A 22,500-nucleotide genomic window follows, 5' to 3' on the forward strand; every position below is an offset into this window, starting at 1 on the left:
CTCCACACACACACATACACAGTCAGGGCTGTGTTTATTTCCTTCATGATTCACTTTATCAAGTCGGTTTAGCCTAAAGTTCAGCAGCTCAGCTCTGTCATTCACGGCTTTTATCATGATAAATGGTGTTGTGGTTTGTCGTTTGTAGGCTAGCCTGTCCTAGAATCTCTTGTGTTGCGTTCAGCTTTGATGATATACGTTATGAATTAGGCCAAATGTCATTTATTTGTCTCCGGATCATAATATAGTCATTTACACAGTCCATACGAATGACTTATAATGTCTGTAATCCAGGGGGGAAGGTAGAATAAATGTATTATTAAGCACATATATTAATATTTTATACTAAATGTTGTATTACCATTTATAAATGAGCATTCTAACATGTAAGTATGTTTATAGATATATAAATATATATATATATATATATATGTTGCCACATATATGTTGCCTTGCCACTATATGTGAGCAATTCCAGCGTTATGGATGTGACATTTGCAGTACAAGCTCAAAACATAAATTCACATAGAGAGTATACATATATATATTTCCAGAACATATATACACACACACACATATATATATATATATATATATATATATATATATATATATATATATATATATATATATATATATATATATATATATATTTTCCAGAACAACTAACTACAGAGTTATGGGATCATAAAAATATCAATCTGTAAACATGTATTATATTTTAAATGAGGAAAATAAACGTGCGTTATTATGGATGTGACCAAAATAGTCTGCGAGTTTTACAGTATACAACATACTTTGTAGAAATTCTGTGAATTAAACCCACAACCCAAAAAAAAATAATGCTAATCAACAGGATAGGAGTCAGCTTTTATTTGACATTTATGCATTTATGAGGGAAAAGCTTCATTATGGATGTGACTGATGTGAAATTGGCACTTGTGTGACTTTGGTAAATCAAACATAATTGTTTGAAAACATTGACATACATTTTTGAGTATTTCTAAAGTACTGTAAAATAGTTGCTTACACAAAAAATGTAGAAACGGTTTCTCTATTTTGGTGAAAACTTTTTTCATGGCAAGGTTGACATTTGCATGTAATTGCTGATGTATATTTTTATATATGTATATAGTTTGTGTTTAATATGCAGTTGAAGTCAGAATTATTAGCCCACTGTTTATTATTTTCCACAATTTCTGTTTAACAGAGAGCAGAATTCTTCAACACATTTCTAATCATAATAGGGTTAATAACTCATCTCTAATAACTGATTTATTTTCTCTTTGTCATGATGACAGTAAATAATATTAGACTAGATATTCTTCAAGACACTTCTATACAGCTTAAAGTGACATTTAAAGGCTTAACTAGGTTAATTAGGGTAACTAGGCAGGTTAGGGTAATTATATATATATATGTATGTATATATATGTATGTGTATATATATGTATATATATATATATATATATATATATATATATATATATATTGATACACACAGGTTATAATGTACATTTATAAAAGTTAATACAAATTAATATTAAATATAAATCATGAATAATATTAATATAATATATGAGTTGATATTGTACTTTTTAATATATCACAATACCAATTATATCTAAATTTAAATCTAAATATTGATATTTTTATTTTATGTATGTTTGTGTATTTGTATATACATAATAAATATACAATTTACACACTTATTATGTAAATACAAACTTTTATTTTGGATTAATTGTAATTAATCATTTTGGGAAGAAAAATAAATGCATTATAAATATAAAATAGTCAATAATTTTAGTGTTGTATAATAAAAAGGTGTAATTATTATCTACAGTCTAAGTGGTCATCTTCCATTAATAAAGTAAATAGTCATTTGCTTAACTGTAATCATAAAATCAGTCATCAGTCTCTCAGGTCTGTGTGGATGAATGGAGTGACTGTAATTCTGTGCTTGTGTAATAATAATGAAACCATTGCCTGTGTGTGTGTTGGTTTATCTATACTTGCAAAGGCTCAATTGTCCTCTCTTATATATTGAAATCTAGTGTTGACGTTTTCTGGTCGTCACTAATTAAAGTGCTTATTAATAGTTGTTTATTAGTATCTGATGATGTGCAGCTGCTTCTGTGAGGGCTGATGAAGGGTTGAGTCATGGATAGTGTCATTAACCTGAGAGAACAACAATCAAAGTCTGTCTGTGTGTGCGTGTGTGTGTGCGTGTGTGTGTGTGTGTGCGCGTGTGTGTGTGTTTATTTATTTATTTGTGTGTGTGTGTGTTTATTTATTTGTTTGTTTGTGTGTGTTTGTAAATGCATGTATGGGTAGGTATATGTATGCGTGTGTGTGTGTGTGTGTGTGTGCGTGTGTGCGTGTGTGTGTGTGTGTGTGTGTGTATGCATGTATGTATGTATGTATGTATATGTGTGTATATATATATATATATATATATATATATATATATATATATATATATATATATATATATATATATATACATACATATATATATACATACATACATACATACATACATACATACATACATACATACATACACACACACACACACACATGTATGCGCGTTTGTGTATATGGGTTGGTGTGTGTGTGTGTGATTGTGAACGTGCCTCATTCCAGTAGTTTAGACTCCATCATGTTGCCTGATTGTAATGTCCGCTGTTGCATGTGATGCAGGGTAGAGAGGAGCACATGACCGACTGACTGACTGACCGCAGCTCAGAGAAACTACTGTGAGTACAGCTCTCTCTCTCTCTCTCTCTCTCTCTCTCTCTCTCTCTCTCTCTCTCTCTCTCTCTCTCTCTCTCTCTCTCTCTCTCTCTCTCTCTCTCTCTCTCTCTCTCTCTCTCTCTGCCTCTCTTTCTCTGAGCCTTTTTTTTTAAATATAAAAGTCCCCTTCTAAGACGTTCAGGTGATTTACAGTGGGGAATACTGCATTGTGTTTAGGCATGGGCTTGTATAAGATTCTGACGGTGTGATAACCTTGGATAAAAATATCCCGGTATTGTGATTACTGCTCTTAAATATCTTCTTTTTAAATGTCTGGGTAAAAACTACAACATTTATCTTCATTGAACACAATATCTTTTATTTTAAGAAACATTTATAATATTTTTAAGCTGTAAACATTCACCCATTCATTCATTTTCCTTCGGCTTGGACCCTTTATTAAGCTGGGTTTGCCACAGCGGCAACTTATCCAGCGCATGTTTTACACAGTGGATGCAACCCAACACTGGGAAACACCCCTGCACACTCATACACTATGGCCAGTTTAGTTAATCAATTCCCCTATAGCGCAGGTGTTTGGACTGTGGGGGAAACCAGAGCACCCAGAGGAAACCCACGCCAACACGGGGAGAACATGCAAACTCCACACAGAAATGTGAGACCCTACCAGGACTCGAACCAGTGACCTTCTTGCTGTAAGGCGATCGTGCCACCATGATGCCCCAGCAGTAAACATGTCAGGCTGAATTATTCAAATAAATCATTGATTCTGCTGTCTTCATTAGCTTCAAAAGCACTGACAATTTGATCACAAAAAAAGGCGTTTATCAGCTGATATCAATATGGTCGCCGATATATTGTGCATCCCTAGTGTTGATGTTTCAAATGGACATTATGACACTTTGAAACAGATTTAAATGTTATTTAATTGTTAAAAAAATAATAAATAAAGGTGAATTTATACATAAAGGTGAAAAAGAAAAAATCTTCCTCTCTCAATTCAATTCAATAGTTGCTTTATTGGCATGACAAATGTTACAAATGGATTGCCAAAGCATTTATAGAGTTAACATAAAAAGTAACATACATTATATATATATATATATATATATATATATATATATATATATATATATATATATACATATAATATAAAAAACAGTACACACAATAGATAGTAGTAGTAGTAGTAGTAAAATTAAATAAAATAATATTGAATAATTATTAAATAAATAATAATTAAATTATAAATATTGTATCATATTATTCAATATATTATATTTATATATATTCTCTCTCTCTCTCTGGGCCCTATCATACACCCGGCGCAAGGCACGACGCAATTGTTGTTTGCTAGTTTCAGCTCGGCGCAAGAGTGGTTTTGACGTTTTGCAGCACGCTGTTTAAATAGCAAATGCATGTGTGCTCATATATGCACCCATAGGTGTTCTGGTCTAATAAAGGAGGCGTGTTGAGGCACATTGCTGGCGCATTGCTATTTTGAGGAACTGAAATAGACGGTTCAATAGATCAGATCAAAGCTGGTCTATAGTCCAGCGCAGAGTGTGTTAGTTGTGCGCCTCGCTTACACATTGCTTAATACACACAGGATGTACAGCAATACACAAATATCTTTACAAATGAAAAATTATTAAAATATTAAGGATATATATAGGATATAATAAGGATATATAGCCTATAGGATATAAATATAAAGGATTAAAATATTACGAAACATATTATTTTCTAGCCTACAGAAATCTAAAAACCATACCTTCATGTCTTCTTCATCTCGGGGGGCTTTTTCAGTTCATTAATGACAATTTGCTTTTGTATAATGTTATTATTATTAGCAGTATTATTGATTATCTGCATATTTATATTTGTTTTATTAAAAACAAGCTTAGATTTGCTCACCTGTAAGGTTTTAGACCATATGGGGCATTTAGCATGTGTGTTTGGATATAACTCAGTGTTTTGAGCACACTTCATTATTATTGTTCATTTATTCCTTTGCTGGAGATTAGAACTGAATTCAGAAATAGTTTAGAAACAAATCTTTACGCTTAACAAACAAAATTAATTATGTATAGACTAATGGATGTCTGTGTGTACAACACGTTTCCCTATCCACGAGAGTGAAAGTGAAAGTAAATAAGGAGGAGGCTCATCTCTCATTCTCACGCTGTAATGTAAATAATAAGTCCGTCATGTAAATAGCAAATGCGCTATGGCGCGGCACAACTGACTCTTAAAGGGAATGGGAGATGAGACTCTGATTGGTTTATTCTCAAAACACACCTATAACTCATTAAGAGAATAAGCTCAACCCTGTTAGACCATGCGCCACCACGCAAAGCGGATTTTTCCATCCTTAAAATAACAAAAGCGGATTCTGACACACCCTTAATGCGTTTGCGCCCTGCGCTTTGTGCATGGATCGCCAAAATAGAGCCCTCTGTCTCTCTCTCTCTCTCCCTCTCTCGTGCCTTCATTTACTGTCAGAATGCTTTACGTCCATCATTACTGTGGCAATAGGACGGTAAAGTGCATCTATCAAACATAGTAAGCATTGACCTATATTTTGCATCCAATGCTGAACATGAGTTTTAATGGTTTTATCTTTTTGTCTAAATGGCAACTACATAATCCTCATCATACTGCAACATTATAGAGCATAGAGACTATGCATGATTGATAATGAATGAGGTTTAATGTGCTTTTATTAAGTAGTTCTGTGATTCATCTCCTGTCTGTTGAATAATTGATGCGGATGAAGAAACGCATTAAAATACTAAGTTATCCAGACTAGTTCTGTGTGTTTCTGATTGAGCTCTTCTCTGTTTTAGATTTTGAAGGATGATTTATTTGAGGCAGTAAAGGTAAGTAACGTCATCATTTTCCCAAGTTATTAGAAACAATCATAAAGCTCCAAGATGACAAGATGCTCCTATATTTATTCCTTTATTTTAATTGTGTAAACTACACCATTACTCAAAAACATGGACTAATTCAAACCTTTTTTTTTTAATAATTTGCAAATAACTCTGTTATGCTAATATAGACTTGGTAATATGCTGAATTTGTTCTGGATTATAGTGTTTCTATTGTTGTTGTTGTTGTTAAACATCTTGTTTATTTATTTTATTGTAAAATAAGTCATTGTTTTTCAGGATTGATTGATAAACTAAAAGTTCAGGTATGCTGAATTTGAGCTTGATTGTTAAACATTAGAATTGTTTCTATACTTATTATTATTGTGTAATTGCATTATATTTTATTATGGATAGCAAACTATCCCTTTAAGCAGGAACTATTGTCTTAAAAACTGTGACCTTTTAATTAAAAAATATAATTATTATTATTATTATTATTATTATTAACAAAAACTAAATACAATTACTCTGCTGTTCTGCATTGATTTACACAAAACTGTTGAATTTATGCGCTGTATTTTAAGCAAGTACATTATAAGTATCTTATATTATCTAAAAACAAAAGGTAATCACTTTGGTTTTTCAGAGGAAATTTAGTTTAAAGGGACAGTATTTAATTTTGGCCACTAGGGGGCGCATATTCACAACAAACAAAGGCAAACCGCATACACTCTATCTCAATGGCTTATTTCTCTAGATTTTAACATTATTACAAACATTTGGGACAATGTAAGTGCATAAATCAGCAAAATATATAACAATGTTCTAAGGAAAAGTCAGACATTATAACCATTCGGGGCTAATTCAAAATGTACAAATCTTACATATTGTGTGTTACAACAACGAGTTAATGAGTAAATGATGACTGTTCATTTTTGATATGAAATGCACCAACACAAATGCATCTGTCAATGTTAAGAAATAATGATTGTGACAGTATTTTACACTGTAAAAATGTTTATTTTATATATATATATATATATATATATATATATATATATATATATATATATATATATATATATATATATATATATATATATATATATATAGCACGTGTTCTAATTGGCGCAAAATAATATGTGACTTATTCCACAATACATTTTCCTTAAACTCGAATTGTTATATATAACAAATGTATGTATTTACTGTATAATTTGTGGTAAACTGAAGCCATTTTTTTTATGTATAATAATGCAAAATGCTTAAATAATATTGGGGCATGTGATTCTATTGCTAATTGTTGTTTAAATTATTGTTAAGTTTTAATTTTCAACATATTTGCTTGAAAGGGGACCTATTATGCCCCATTTACAAGATGTAAAATAAGCCTTTGGTGTGTCTAGTGAAGTTTCAGCTCAAAATAGCACACAGATAATATTTTCTAGCTCTCTGAAGCTGACCCTTTTAGACTTTTGTCCTAATCGTGGTGTTTTGGTGACTGTCGCTTTAAATGCAAATGAGATTGTGCTCTTTTAATTAAGAAGGTGGAGCTATAAATGCCTGTGCATCACCATAATGGCAGATGTAAAACAGCCCTAGTGTTGTCAGTGCTGGTCAGGTGTGCATGTGTGCTTCAGTGTGAGTGTGTGCATCATGCTTCTGTCAGTCTATGGAGACTCCTGTCGCTGTTCATTTGTGCTTCATCTAAAACTCCACATCTATAATCCTCTTAGTCTACGCTGACATTATCTTCAGCAGCTCAAACACTCTAATGGCTAATGGACAGACGGCTGCTTCTCACTCAGGGCTGCTGTTTATGCTAATGAGGGAGAGATGGGCACTAGTAGCCGGGGTTTTCGCCCTCTGATGACATCGTACAAAGAGAGAAATGCCAATCAAAGTGTTTCTGCAGACTGTTTCTATCAAGTCTGATTAGAACAAATACAATTAATGCATGTTGACCATTAGAGGCTGCTGGAGATATTCACACACTACTGGGTTTATACCTCTTATAAAAGTGAGTTTTGCATAATAGGCGCCTTTTAAACCTGTTTCTAAAATGCAGTTCACAGGACGAGGACTACAACCATGTCATCTAAATCATCTCTCCTGAAAGTGATTCTCCTGGGTGATGGCGGTGTGGGCAAAAGCTCGCTCATGAACCGATACGTCACCAACAAGTTTGACGCTCATCTCTTCCACACCATCGGCGTGGAGTTCCTCAATAAAGACCTGGAGGTACATTTCATAGTACCTTGTACAAGTCAGACTTATAAGCCCTCCTGTATATGTTTTACCCAATTTCTGTTTAATGAAAATATTTTTGTTCAAATTTTTGAGAGAAATCGTTCACCACATTTCTAATCATAATAGTTTTAATAACTCATCTCTAATAACTGATTTATTTTCTCTTTGCCATGATGACAGTAAATAATATTAGACTAGATATTCTTCAAGACACTAGTATACAGCTTACAGTGACATTTAAAGGCTTAACTAGGGTAATTAGGGTAAAGTTAGGGCAATTAGGCAAGTCATTATAACAGTGGTTTGTTCTGGAGACAATCCAAAACTAATATTGCTTAAGGGGGCTAATAATATTGACCTTAAAATGGCTTTAAAACAATTAAAAACTGCTTTTATTCTAGCCAAAATAAAACAAATAAGACTTTCTTTAGAAGAAAAAATATTAGAGGAAATACTGTGAACTAATTATAACTAATTCACAGGAGGGCGAATAATTCTGACTTCAACTGTAGTGAACATCTCCATAGTCCAATACAGACATAAGTTGCAGCAACAAGCTTATTTTTAGCTTTAAAAGAAAAGGTTTAATTCTAAAATAGAGGCCTAAAAGCAAATTCCCGCCTGTGTGAGGTGTGTGTTATGCAGTGTGTATGGGGGCAGGAAAGTAAATCTGGCATTATTCTCTCTTCTGCTGCCGTTATCAGTCTCACACTGTTTCTTTGCTTTTTCTGAAAGTCTTGATAACACCATCCTGGAGTTTTTTCTTTTATTATTTCAGCAAACAGGACTGGAAGTAAATGATTAGTTGTACTCTCCTATTCATTAGTTGTACTCTCCTGAGTTTACCAACTATGACAACCTCTGCACATGTAGAAACTCGCACATGTAAAAAGGGACCATTAGTTATGGCCCGTTTCCACTGAGTGGTACGGTACGGTTCGGTTTGGTACGCTTTTATGGCCGTTTCCACTGTCAAAAAGCGAACCGAACCATACCACTTTTTCGGCACCCTTTCGCGCAGCTGAACGCTATTGGTTACTCAACAAGCCAGAATGAAAACAAAAAAACCGCCATGTTTGAAATACACAGCCGACGAGCCGAGACATAACAGCGGATTTATATATACATATAATAACGAGCCATGGTCGACCTGGGCTCAAACAAACCTTGTCGTCGTCTTGATGAACAGCCACAAAGCCAAGAAGAAGAGCAGATTTACCCTGTGCCCCGTAGTTTTTTACGAGCCAGTCTGAGGCGCGAGCGGTTTCGCTTTCTTGCTAGCGTTCGCGCGCGTCTAACATTATATCTGAAATAACAAACTTCTTGAGGTGATGATAATAACCTGCGCTTGATTATTGACGTGCTTTTGAAACCCGATCCTGTCAGACACTGACAAACGCGAGAGTGAAGCGCGAAGAAACAAAGGAGAAGCCGGAAAAAAAGGAGCACATTATTATTCAGCAAACATGAACAAAATGCCATGATTAACTAACTTATTATCTTCACCTTTTGGACTAATATGAACTGAGAATGATGGAATTACTGACTAACAGAGGCTACATGTGCTGCTGAAGATTACAGACACAGATGAGAGGTTTACACTGACTGTGGGCTATATTTTGTGTTGTTTTGAACCTAAATATGGACAAAATGTCTGCTGTGTGTATTTCTTCTGTAGTTGATAACATATCGGAGACTGTAAGGGGCTGTATGTGTTTATATATGTTCATTTATTTAGTTATTTAATATGATTACAGACGTTACAGTAGGCTGTTTCGCACTGTCATTGATCTGCAGTTATAATCAACTCATGTTCATTGAAAAGTTAGTAATAAACATTTCTACACAAGTATTTATGTGTGTAAAGCATCTGTGTTGTGAGAAGTGCTTCTCATATGATATGTGAGCGACCTGTACAGCTTTATTGTAGACATTTCCTCGAGCGAGAATGACGTCGACTGAAACTTTGTCATACACCACGCCCACCAAAAGGGTACCCTTGGTAGTGGAAACGCAAGCCTGATAAAGGTGACCCGTACCAAACCGAACTGTACCGTACCAGTCAGTGGAAACGAGCCATTAATGCAGTTTGAGTTAACAAAAACGAACAACGAATGACTTTTTTTATTGTCTAACATTTTTTTAGTGAACTAAAATACAATGGAAGTCAATGGTTACTGGCTTCCTACATTTTTTTAAAAGATCATCTTTTTGCGTTTAACCGAATAAAGAAACACTTAAAGGTTAAATGATGACAAATTTTTTCATTTGTTTGGTTGAACTATAGTATAAATGGAATAGAATGTCAGAAGCATGTAACCATTGACTTGCATAGTTGCAAAAACAACTGGTTACTGGCTTCCTACATTTTTAAAAATATAAAGCGCCCTATCATACGCCCTGCGCAATAAGGAGCAAGACATGTATGGTGTGATTTGATGCTATTTTCTGACCAGCGCAACAGTAATTTTCACATTTTGCGCCACATTTAGATTGCAAATCCATTTGCGCCACTCTGTGGACTCATGTGTGTGCTGGTCTATAAAGGAGGTGTGTTAAGGCGCATTGATGGTGTGTTGCTATTTTGAGGAACTGAAATAGACTAACAGCACCATTGACCAACTAAAACCTGCTCTAAAGTCCAGCGCAAAGCGTGTGAGTTATATGCGTATGCAGGTCCAAATGCTCACACACTGCTGAATACACACAGGATGAACAGCAATACACAAATATCTTTATAGATGAAAACAATTAAAGGATTAAAATAATACAAACATGATTATTTCCTACATCAATATAAACACCACTGCCTCCATGCCTTCTTTACCTCGGGGGGCTTTTTCAGTTTATTCATGACGATCTGCATCTGTATAATGTTATTATTATTAGCAGTATTATTGATTATATGCAGATTTATATCTGTTTTAATAAACACAAGTGTAGATTTGTCCAGCTGTGGGGTTTTGGAGACGTCTGCATCAGCATATGGGGCATAAGAGCAGGACGTGTGTTTGGATATAACTCAGTGTTTTGACCACACTTCATTATTATTGATCATTTATTCCTTTGCTGAAAATTAGAACTGAATTTAGAAATAGTTTTGACACAAATCTTTGCGCTTAACAAAGGAAATTAAATATGTGGGCTAATGGATGTGTTCAGTGGAGTGAGTTTCCACCGTTTCCTTACTCCACCAAAGTAAAGGAGTAAAGAGTAAAAATAAAGAGAAAGTAAAGAGGCTGAATGGAGGAGGCTCGTTCTTTATCCTCGAGCTGCAGATGCTCTGTTTCAACGCTTTTTCTCTATAGTGAAGCTTCAGTTTTTACACTTATACAGTCCAACATGTAAATAGCAAATGCACCATGGCGCAAAACAACTGACTTTTAAATGTGAGATGAGACTCTGATTGGTTTAATGCACGTTATGCTCAAAACACACCCAGAACTCATTAAGAGAATAAGCACAACCCTGTTAGACCATGCGCTGGGGCGCAGAGCGTATTTGTCCATCCTTAAAACAGCAAAAGTGGATTCGGACACGTCCTTAATGCGTTTGTGCCATGCACTTTAGACTTTGCGCCTAGATCATTAAAATAGAGGCCAGAATATCACTATTATATATAATTGTTTTGGAAAAATTTTAGAAAACCGGTAACCATTGTATTAATTTATATGAAAGTCAATGGTTGCAGCTTTCTAACATAAACAATATTTTAAAGAATGTTAAACTGTAACCATTGACTTTCATAGTGGGAAAAGTAAATACAATGGAAGTCAATGGTTACAGGTTTTCTACAGTATCTTCTTTTTGCATTCAACTGAATAAAGAAACCCTTAAAGGTTTGGAACAAGTGAAGGACGAGTAAATGATGACAGAATTTAAGTAAATACTGTAATAAGCCAAACAGTGTATTTGTAAAACATCTCAAATGTTGTCTTTTTTTCTGCATAGGTGGACGGCCGTACAGTGACTCTGCAGATCTGGGATACGGCCGGTCAGGAGCGTTTCCGTAGCCTCCGCACGCCTTTCTACCGCGGCTCCGACTGCTGCCTGCTGACCTTCAGTGTGGACGACAGCCAGAGCTTCCACAACCTGGTCAACTGGAAGAAAGAGTTCATTTATTACGCAGACGTCAAGGAGCCCGAAAGCTTCCCGTTTGTGGTTCTGGGAAATAAACTGGACGTTTCGGAGCGTCAGGTGAGCAGTGAAGAAGCACAGGAGTGGTGCATGGAGAGCGGAGGATACCCGTATTTCGAGACCAGCGCAAAAGATGCCACTAATGTTGCGGTTGCGTTCGAGGAAGCGGTGAGAAGAGTGCTGTCTCTGGAGGACAGACACGAGCATCTGATTCCTACAGACACTGTGAATCTGCACAGGAAACCACGCGGCGCTACACAGTGCTGTTAATGGAGGGAGAGGCAACTAGCTATTTGAATGGGATAGTTCACACACTGAGATATTAAAGTCTACTCACTTGTTTGTTTTTGCCCTCAAATGTGGTTCCGTGAGTGTCTTGATTTCGTTGAACACTAAAGAAGATGTTTTGAAGAATGTTTGAAAAGCTGTAAGCATTGGCTTTTCGTAGTCAGAAAATTAACTATGGAAGTCAATGGTTACAGGTTTATTTGACATAAAATATATTTTGAAGAATGTTGAAAAGCTGTAAACGTTGACATTCATTGTCTGAAAAATAAGTATTATGGAAGTCAATGGTTACAGGTTTCCTACTTTAAAAAAAATTATAATATCACACTTATATTATTATTTAGAAAAATGTTTGAAACCGGTAACCATTGACTTCCATTGTATTTATTTTATGACTAGTCAATGGTTAGAGCTTTCTAACATAAAAGATATTTTGAAGTATATTAGAAGGCTGTAAGCATTGGCTTCTGTAGTCTGAAAAATAAATACTATGGAAGTCAATGGTTACAGGTTTTTTTAACATAAAATATATATTGAAGTATGTTAGAAAGCTGTAACCATTGCCTCTTCTAAAATAAATACTATGGAAGTCAATGGTTACCAGGTTTCCTTTTTTTTTTTTTTCAAAATATATAAAGTCACTATTATTATTTAGAAAAATGTTTGAAACCGGTAACTATTGACTTCCATTAGTATTTATTTTATTCATTTGACTATGGAAGTCAATGATTACAGCTTTCTAAAATTTTTTGAAGAAAGTTAGATAGCTGTAACCATTGACTTTAATAGTCGAAAAAAATTCTATGGAAGTCAAGGGTTACAGGTTTCTAACATAAATTACATTTTAAAGAATGTTAGAAAGGTGTAACCATTGACTTTCATAGTCTGAAAAATAAGTATTATGGACGTCAGTGGTTACAGGTTTCCTACTTTTTAAAAAATATATAATATTATATTAAAGAGTTGTAAACCGGTAACCATTGACTTCCACTGTATTTTTTTTATTCATTTGACCATGAAAGTCAATGGTTACAGCTTAACATTCTTCAAAGTATCTTTTATGTTACAAAGCTGAAACCATTGCCTTTTAATAGTCAGAAAACTAAATACTACGAAAGTCAATGGTGACCCACCCCCCACCCCAAAAAATATTATCTCTATATTATTATTTTGAAAAATGTTGGAAACCGGTAACCATTGACTTCCATTGTATTTACTATTATGACGATGAAAGTCAATGGTTACAGCTTTCTAATATAAAAGAAATTTTGAAGAATGTTAGAAAGCTGCAACCATTCACTTCCATAGAAGGAAAAAAAAAATACAATGGAAGTCAATGGTTACCAGCTTCCGACATTTTTCAAAATAGCTTCTTTTTGTGTTCAACTGAATAAAGAAACTCTTAAAGGTTTGAAACAAGTGTAGGATGATGAATGAATGATGCCAGAATATTCATTTTTGGGTGAACTATCCCTTTAAGTGAGTTATTTAAACATGCACTTACTAGTAAACACTGGGTGATGGATGCTCTATATCTGAACTGAACTTACAGCAGTTCAGATGGGTTTAAATGTGTCTGCAATATATTATTAGCGGATTTGATCACACTTTACAATAAGATGACATTAATTAATGTTAGTTAAAGGGATAGTTCACACAAAAATGTAAATCTGCTCAGTATTTATTCCAGTTCTGATTCCTTATTAGGTTTTTATTCTGTTGAGCACAAACAAATACGTTTTGAAGAATGTCCGAAAGCTGTAACCATTGGCTTCCATAGTCAATTGGATAAAATAAATACTATAGAAGTCAATCATTTTTCAAAATAATAATAATAATAATAATTAAAAGCATGTGTTCAACAGAAAAAAGAAACTCAAACAGGTTTGAAACAAGTGAAAGATGAGTAAATGATCTTGAATTTCAGTTGTGTGTGAACTATCCCTTTAATATATTTACTGACATGTACTAATAATGAACAATACTTGTACAGCATTTATTAATCACAGTTCATCCTTTACTACTGCATTAATAAAATCCAAATTCCTGCTTGATAACATTAGATACTGCACTGTGAGTTAACAAGAACTAACAATAAATTACATTATATTAATAATAACAAAGATGAGTAAATACTGTAGTAAATGTATTGTTCGTTCCTGTATTTCCAGACCAGTGCAAAAGATGCGGCACTGTTAATGTAGTGCTGTTAGTGGATCTAAATAGCTATTTCAACATGCACTTACTAGTAAACACTGGATGATGGAAGCTCATCTGAGCTGAATTTACAGCAATTCACATGGGTTCAATGTGTGTGTCTACAGTATGTTATCAGTGGATTTGGTCACGCTTTACAATAAGGTGTCATTAGTTAATGTTAGTAACACTCCACATTTTTATTTTAATATTGTTATTTTAGAAATATGCTTATTTTACAGCTCTCTTAGAGATAAACTGAATAGTTGTATCATTTTTGAGTCCATTCAGCTGATTTCTGGGTCTGACAGGAGCATTTTTAGCTTAGCTTAGCATAGATCATTGAATCGGATTAGACCATTAGCGTCTTGCTCAAAAAAGTGAAAAATTTCAGAGTTTCCATGGCTGCAGCAGTGCAACGATATTACATAACTCCTGAAAATAGTCCCAGCTTGATAACTAAGCAACAGTGCTATATCAATGCAATGGTACGACTTAAAAATTCCTTGATTACGCCAAAATAAAAGTATAGTTCCTCGATATATCAGCCTAGAAAATAAAAACTTTAATTTTCTGTTGGTCTAAGTACACAATGTAACTACGGAAGAGTTCAGCTTTAAATAGGAAAATTATCAAACCTCTGATCTTTTTTGAGTGTGATGCTAATGGTCTAATCTGATTTAATGATCTATGCTAAGCTAAGCATGTTCCCGAAAGACCCGGAGATTAGCTACATGGATTCAAAAAAATGGTAAAACTCATTGCATTGGAGCATGCAATAAATAGGAAATTATCAAACTTCTTTGATCTTTTTTTTTTTTTTTTGAGAGAGAGAGAGAGAGAGAGAGAGATGCTAATGGTCTAATCCGATTCAATGATCTATGCTAAGCTAAGCTAAAAGTGCTCCTGCCAGACCCGGAGATCGCCTAAATGGATACAAAAATGGTAAAACAGACCTGTTTAAGCATTGGAGAGCTGTAAATTTGCATATTAACAAATAAAAAGTATTCTTTTAAAGGGATAGTTCACCCAAAAATGCTAATTTACTTTTGCTCAAGTGGTACCAAAACGTTGATTTTCATTTTTCTGCAGAATGAAAGTTATTTGGAAACCTGTTTGTAACCATTGACTTCAATAGCAGGAAAAGCAAATACTGTGGGTGTCAATGGTTATAGGTTTCAACATTTTTCAAAATAACTTCTTTTTTGAAACTCCAACAGGTTTTGAAGAGTGAGCAAACAAATGATGACAGAATAGTCAGATTTGGGTGAACTAATAATCTCGTTCAGTATTTATAAATCACAGTTCAGCATTTACTAATGCATTATTAAATGACTAATTCATACTTGTTAACTCAATGCTTTAACAAGAACTAACAATGAATCATTTTTCCATTAACTAATGTTAATAAATATGAATGAATACTATAATAAATGTACTGTTCATTGTTTGTTCATGTTAGTAAACGCATTAACTAATACACTCTTATTGTAAAGTGTGATCAGAGATTTGAGTGGGAACTGTGTGTGTGTGTTTTCCCGTCTTTAGCATGGTAGACTAATAGTGAAATGCAATAAATGCGCTGCAAAAACGGCTATTTCCTTTCAAAATATCTGAATGATGCATTTTCCAAAAAACAGAAGCACATCTGTGCATTAGAAGATATTTTGGTCACGTTTTATTATAACAGTCCATTAGTTACTGTATTTACTAACATCCACTAATAATGAACAATACACATGCAGCATTAATCAATCACAGATCATTTAATTTTTCAGTTCAGTTCTTTTATTTCAATTCTGACTGCAGTATATTTACAAAATAAATGTAAAAATCATACTGAAATGTCTATCCTTGATATATGATTATCTACAAATTCTGCCAAATTTAAAAATAAAGAATAAACTAATTCATATTAAATTTCCCACAATGACCAAACATTAAAGTTTGCACAAATACAAATTCCAGCATTCACTTATTTTCCTTTGGCTTAGTCCCTTTATTAATCAGGGGTCGCCACAGTGGAATGAACCGCCAACTATTCCAGCATGTTTTATGCAGCAGATTCCCTTCCAGCTGCAACCCAGGACTGGGAAACACCCAACACACTAATTCACACTCACTCATACACTGCGGCATCATCAATTCCCCTATAGCTCATGTGTTTGGACTGTGAGGGAAACCGGAGCACCCGGAGGAAACCCACACCAACACGGCGAGAACATGCAAACTCCACACAGAAACACCAACTGGCCCAGCCGGGATTCGAACCAGTGACTTTCTTGCTGTAAGGCGACAGTGCTACCCACTGAGCCACTGTACCGCCCCAAATTCCAACAATTATTTTAACATTTTAAATATACATTGTTTTACTTCATCATATAGTTATCTATCCTCATATTTGAGCATCTCTTTCTTTATTTACTCCTTTAATAATGACTATTTTCATTAACAAAGATGAATAAACACTGTAATAAATGTATTGTTCATTATTTGCTCACGTCAATACATTAACTACAAGATTGTAAAGTGTGACCAACATTTATTCACCAAACATTCTTCTTACGATGCATTATCTAAACAAAACTAGTCTTAATATATTGTTTTGCTTAAATATAACATTCAGATATTTTTACTTGAAAATTACGACAAAGCAAAATAAGAGACTTGCAGTGTGTGTGTTTAATGTGATTATCTTTAGCTGTAACTCTGATTAACTTATGCAGCCGTCGTTGATTTCTAATATGCATTATTAACATATAATTACGTAGAGAGTGCCAAATATATACACAATACTTGTACTACAAAAATGGATGAGGTGGTGTCGAAGCACTTACATTGAAAAGAAAAAGCACTAAAATCTGAATATTGTAGATTGTAAATTGAAATTAAAGAAGTGTTGATGAATGCTTGTTGACGTTGTTTATTTAAGGTGTGATTTGATTTAAGTATTGTACCAAATCCTGCAAATGACCACCGGTTTATTGTGTAATTGCTGGAGAAATGTGTGTGTTTTTGATGCCGTTACACACTTCTTTACAAATATTTAGTATTTACAGATCATTTGTTTTATATAATAGCTGCACCCGATGCGAATGTTATCTCTCGATTGAATTGCCATTATCAGCAGATAAATATGGGCCCAATAGGGGCCTTCTGCGCCTACTAGTAGGCTCAGAAGGCTGTTATCATCCACCCACATGGTTAATCAGCTACACTAATTAGAGAAGACTTCAGATCCAGATCTGTTTTTACATTACTGTGACGATCGGGGTTGGGCAGGGGTGTCAAAGCCGGAGCCCTGCGGAGTTCAGTTCCAGCCCTGCTTTAACACACCTATCTGTAGGTATCAAACAAGCCTAGAGCACTCAATTAGTTTGATCAGGTGTGTTTAATTAGGGTTGGAACTAAACTGTTCGCAGAGCTGCAGCCCTCCAGGAACTGACTTTGACACCTGTGGGAAATTTAATAAGTAATTTAAATAATTCTCGTTCACTTCTAGCCGCAGCCGTATGTGATCTATAGCTGATTAACCATGTGGATGGGTGATAACAGCCTTCTGAGCCTATCAGTGGGCGCAGAACGCTCCCTACTGGCCCATATCTATCAGCTGATAACCACTGATAACGCCCATTCAATCGAGTGATAACATTCGAATCGGCTGATGGTGACTGTAGATATCAGCTGACAACAATAAGTAAATATGAGACAATATATTCAACACATTTGTATATTTATAGCAAAAGTAAAATCAACTAAGCAGATGCTTCTTTCCCAGAAACTGCACTTTCCTCTCGAAAGCTGTGGAGCGAATCGGCGCATTGACTTCATAGAAGGGATTCATGGCAAACTGGGTGAAAACAGACAGAAAATGCTTTCAAACTATTGAAAAGGGTACTGAAACATAAACAGGAATGCAGAATAATCCTAATAATAATCCTAATAATGCAGCGTTTACCTTGACGTACAGGTCATAGACATCATTGAAGAAGTTCTTGATTCCGTCTTCTTGCCGGACGTCGTGCAGCATAATAAACCTCATATGTATGCAAGAAGAGTTAAGAAATAATCAGTGCAGATGACTCTGGATAATTCCTGCATGTTTATAGCCATGACTGACTACTCACATTTATTACATGTTTCTAACAGCATTCAACACATCTCAATTTCAATAATCTATTTATCCATCCATCTACCTATACATCTGTCCATCTATACATCTATCTGTCCATCCATCCATTTGTCCATCCATCCATCTATCTATATATACACATCTGTCCATCCATCCATCCGTCTATCTATAAATTTGTTCATCCATCAATCTATCTATATATACAGATCTGTCCAGCAATCCATACATCTGTCCATCCATCCGACTGTTCATCTATCCATTCATACATCTGTCCATCCATCCATCCATCCGTCTGTTCATCTATCCATCTATCTATTCATACATCGGTCCATCCATCCATCCGTCTGTTCATCTATCCATACATACATCTGTCCATCCATCCGTCTGTTCATCTGTCCATTCATCCATCCATCTGTCTGTTCATCTATCCATTTATCCATCCATATATCTGTCCATCCATCCATCTGTCTGTTCATCTGTCCATCCATCCGTCCGTCTCTGTTCATCTATCCATTTATTCATCCAAACATCTGTCCATCCATCCGTCTGTTCATCTATCCATCTATACATCTGTCCATCCATCCATCCCTCCATCTCTGTTCATCTATCCATCCAAACATCTGTCCATCCATCCGTCTGTTCATCTATCCATCTATACATCTGTCCATCCATCCATCCCTCCATCTCTGTTCATCTATCCATCCAAACATCTGTCCATCCATCCGTCTGTTCATCTATCCATCTATACATCTGTCCATCCATCCATCTCTGTTCATCTATCCATCCATACATCTGTCCATACATCCATCGATCTATACATTTGTTCATCCATCACTATCTATCTATATATACAGATCTGTACATCGATCCATCCATCTGTTCATCTATCCATCCATCCATCTGTCTGTTCATCTCTCCGTTTATCCATCCATCCGTCTGTTCATCTGTCCATCCATCCATCTGTCCATACGTCTCTGTTCATCTATCCATTCGTTCATCCAAACATCTGTCCATATATCCATTCATCTATCCATCCATCTATACATTTGTTCATCCATCCATCTATATATACACATCTGTCCATCGATCCATATATCGGTCTGTCCATCCATCCATCCATTCGTTTATCTATACATTTGTCCGTCCATCCATCCATCTATGCATATATACATCTTTCCATCCATCCATCTATGTATCTATACATACATCTGTCCATGGATATATCCGTCTATCCATCTCTCTGTCCATCTATCGATCTATCCATCCATCCATCTATATGTCTGTCCATCCATCTATCCATTAGTCTATCCATCAATTAATACAGTTGTCCATCCGTCCATCCATCCATACATATGTCCATGCATCCATCTCTCCGTCCATCTGTCTATCTATCCATCCATCCATCTATCAATACGTCTGTCCTTCCATCTATCCATTAGCCTATCCATCAATTAATACATTTGTCGATCCATCTATTCATGTTTATCCATCCATCCATCCATCCATCCATCCATCATGTATGCAGGAAAACCTAAGAAATACATTTGCAGATAATTCTGGATGATTCTCATGTTTTTGACTCCCTAATAATCTACCTAAACATATCCATTATGCATTTGCTTCTAAATTCACCCAGGAAGGATATGACCTGCAGTAACAAAAGCAGAAACAAACCACTCGTTAAACTTGTCAACAGTCTTGAGGTACATGTTGTTGGAGAGCCACATGTTTTCATCCACCAGATCCAGAGCAGCGTGAGCGATGAACTGATTCAGGTGTCTGTGATCGTCCTGTTACATCATTAACAACATCATCAGCCTTTAACCTCTTAAGGCCCAAGGTGTTTTATTACATGCGTTTATTTATTTCTCTTTGCTATTTGGGCTTATTGGAACCTAATTAGTGTCATTTTTTCATACGATGTACTTTTAGAGAAAAATGATGTCCATATATGTGCACTCGTGGTCCGAATTTACATAAAACACTTTTTCCTGAATTTTTTTTAATGCATATTTAACATAGAACATATTTTTTGAACTTGCTTTGACTTTCAGAGAGTAAAAATTATTTTTTCCCCATTTTGGATAGTTGAATATAGTGTTTGGGACATTTCATATGCTGCAAAACAGTTGCAGGATGACACTGTATGTCTGAAACAAAATATAAAACAGTTTAAGTATTTTAAATAGCCACTTAAGAGCTAAAATGCGCTGTATACTTATGTGGACACTCAAGCACTAGGAGGTTATGGACATTTCTGGAATTTACATTTCATTGGAGAACAACAATATATATATTTTTTTATGATTAGAATTTTGTTCTTAATTTGTTTACTATGTTTGGGAAATATCACATTCCAAATGCTTGTTTTTTTTGTAATTTAAGTTTGAGCTTTGTCATTATTTAAAAACATTGAGGGGTGTAAGAAATGCTAAAGACGATGTACAGCCTTGAAATGTTACTCCTTTTCAGGACTCCTCTCTTACATATATTGTACCATAAGAAACATTTAAATATATATATATATATATATATATATATATATATATATATATATATATATATATATATATATATATATATATATATATATATATATTAGGGCTGTGCAAGTAATCGAATATTCAGTTTCGATTTCGACTTTGGCTTCTAACGATTATGAAAAAGCATTAATCGAGATAAACGATTAATGCATAAACCGCCTCCTCTCCAGTTGTACACATTTGTTGCTCTGCAAAGCTCAGTTCCATGTGAAAATGACTAAAAGCATGTACTGTAATGTAATGATTGCAGCATGGGATGCACATCATTCACTGATTACATTCAAATCATTAATGTTTTTAAAAGCGCGACAGAGATCGCATGCTGTTGTGTGTGTGTGCTCAGCGACGAGCGACGAGCTCGGAGACGAGCAGAGCGCACACATCTACAGTCATCTTAATGTGAGCGCTTTAATGGTCAAATACATGCAAATTTCTGTCAAAACGCGGTGTTTAGTGATTATTCATATTAACCCTCATTTATATCATAAACAAACGAGTTGAGAATTAAAAGACACGTGAAAGAGAAAAAATAAATCATCTTAAAGTGACAGTGCACAATATTCCTGCTGCCGCCTGTTTGTATCATTAATCACACAACAAAAGGAGAAAATCCCTCACTGCTCTTGACTGAAGGACTTTTGTAGCTATAATTAACTGTTTTTCATTACAGTGAAGATGCTTAAAGCACCGTTTGTTTCATATTTTTATTCTATTGTGTTTATTTCCTTATTAACTGCATATATAAATATTGAAGTTAGAAATATTAGCCCTCCTGAATTATAAGCGATCATTTTCCCCCAATTTCTGTTTAAAGGAAAGACTTTTTTTTAACCAATTTCTAATCATAATAGTTTTAATAACTAATTTCTAATAACTGATTTCTTTTATCTTTGCTGTGTTGACAGCACATAATATTAGACTTGATACTTTTCAAGATACAAGTATTCAGATTAAAGTGTGATTCAAAGGCTTAATTAGGGTAATTAGGCAAGTGATTGTATAACAGTAGTTTCTTCTGCAGACAATCAAAAATAAATATTGCTTAAAGGGTCTAATAATATTGACCTTTAAAACAGGTTTTAAAATATTTAAAACTGCTGTTATTCTAGCCAAAATAAAACAAATAAGACTTTCTCCATTAGAAAAAAATATTATAGAAAATTCTGTGAAAAATACCTTGCTCTGTTAAACAGCATTTGGGAAATATATATATAAATATATATATATATATATATATATATATATATATATATATATATATATATATATATATATATATATATACAAAACAATCGTGATTATGATTTTTCCCATAATC

General features: G+C 34.5%; 2 protein-coding genes across 2 annotated transcripts in view; one reads left to right on the forward strand and one right to left on the reverse strand.

Annotated features, from left to right (window-relative positions):
• rab9a (RAB9A, member RAS oncogene family) overlaps nt 1-17,414 on the forward strand; it is a 17,617-nt gene extending 203 nt beyond the window's left edge. The window contains exons 2-5 of the mRNA XM_056465987.1: nt 2,707-2,762; nt 5,610-5,642; nt 7,705-7,877; nt 11,838-17,414. Coding sequence (XP_056321962.1) covers nt 7,728-7,877; nt 11,838-12,293 — 606 coding nt within the window. The 5' untranslated portion in view covers nt 2,707-2,762; nt 5,610-5,642; nt 7,705-7,727 and the 3' untranslated portion in view covers nt 12,294-17,414. The remainder of the gene's footprint in view (nt 1-2,706; nt 2,763-5,609; nt 5,643-7,704; nt 7,878-11,837) is intronic.
• trappc2 (trafficking protein particle complex subunit 2) overlaps nt 15,339-22,500 on the reverse strand; it is a 7,649-nt gene continuing 487 nt past the window's right edge. The window contains exons 2-4 of the mRNA XM_056465988.1: nt 20,281-20,429; nt 18,466-18,547; nt 15,339-18,357 (exon numbers count right to left, since the gene is read on the reverse strand). Coding sequence (XP_056321963.1) covers nt 18,259-18,357; nt 18,466-18,547; nt 20,281-20,429 — 330 coding nt within the window. The 3' untranslated portion in view covers nt 15,339-18,258. The remainder of the gene's footprint in view (nt 18,358-18,465; nt 18,548-20,280; nt 20,430-22,500) is intronic.

The sequence above is a fragment of the Danio aesculapii genome, chromosome 9 (assembly GCF_903798145.1).
Source record: "Danio aesculapii chromosome 9, fDanAes4.1, whole genome shotgun sequence".
NCBI lineage: Eukaryota > Metazoa > Chordata > Actinopteri > Cypriniformes > Danionidae > Danio > Danio aesculapii.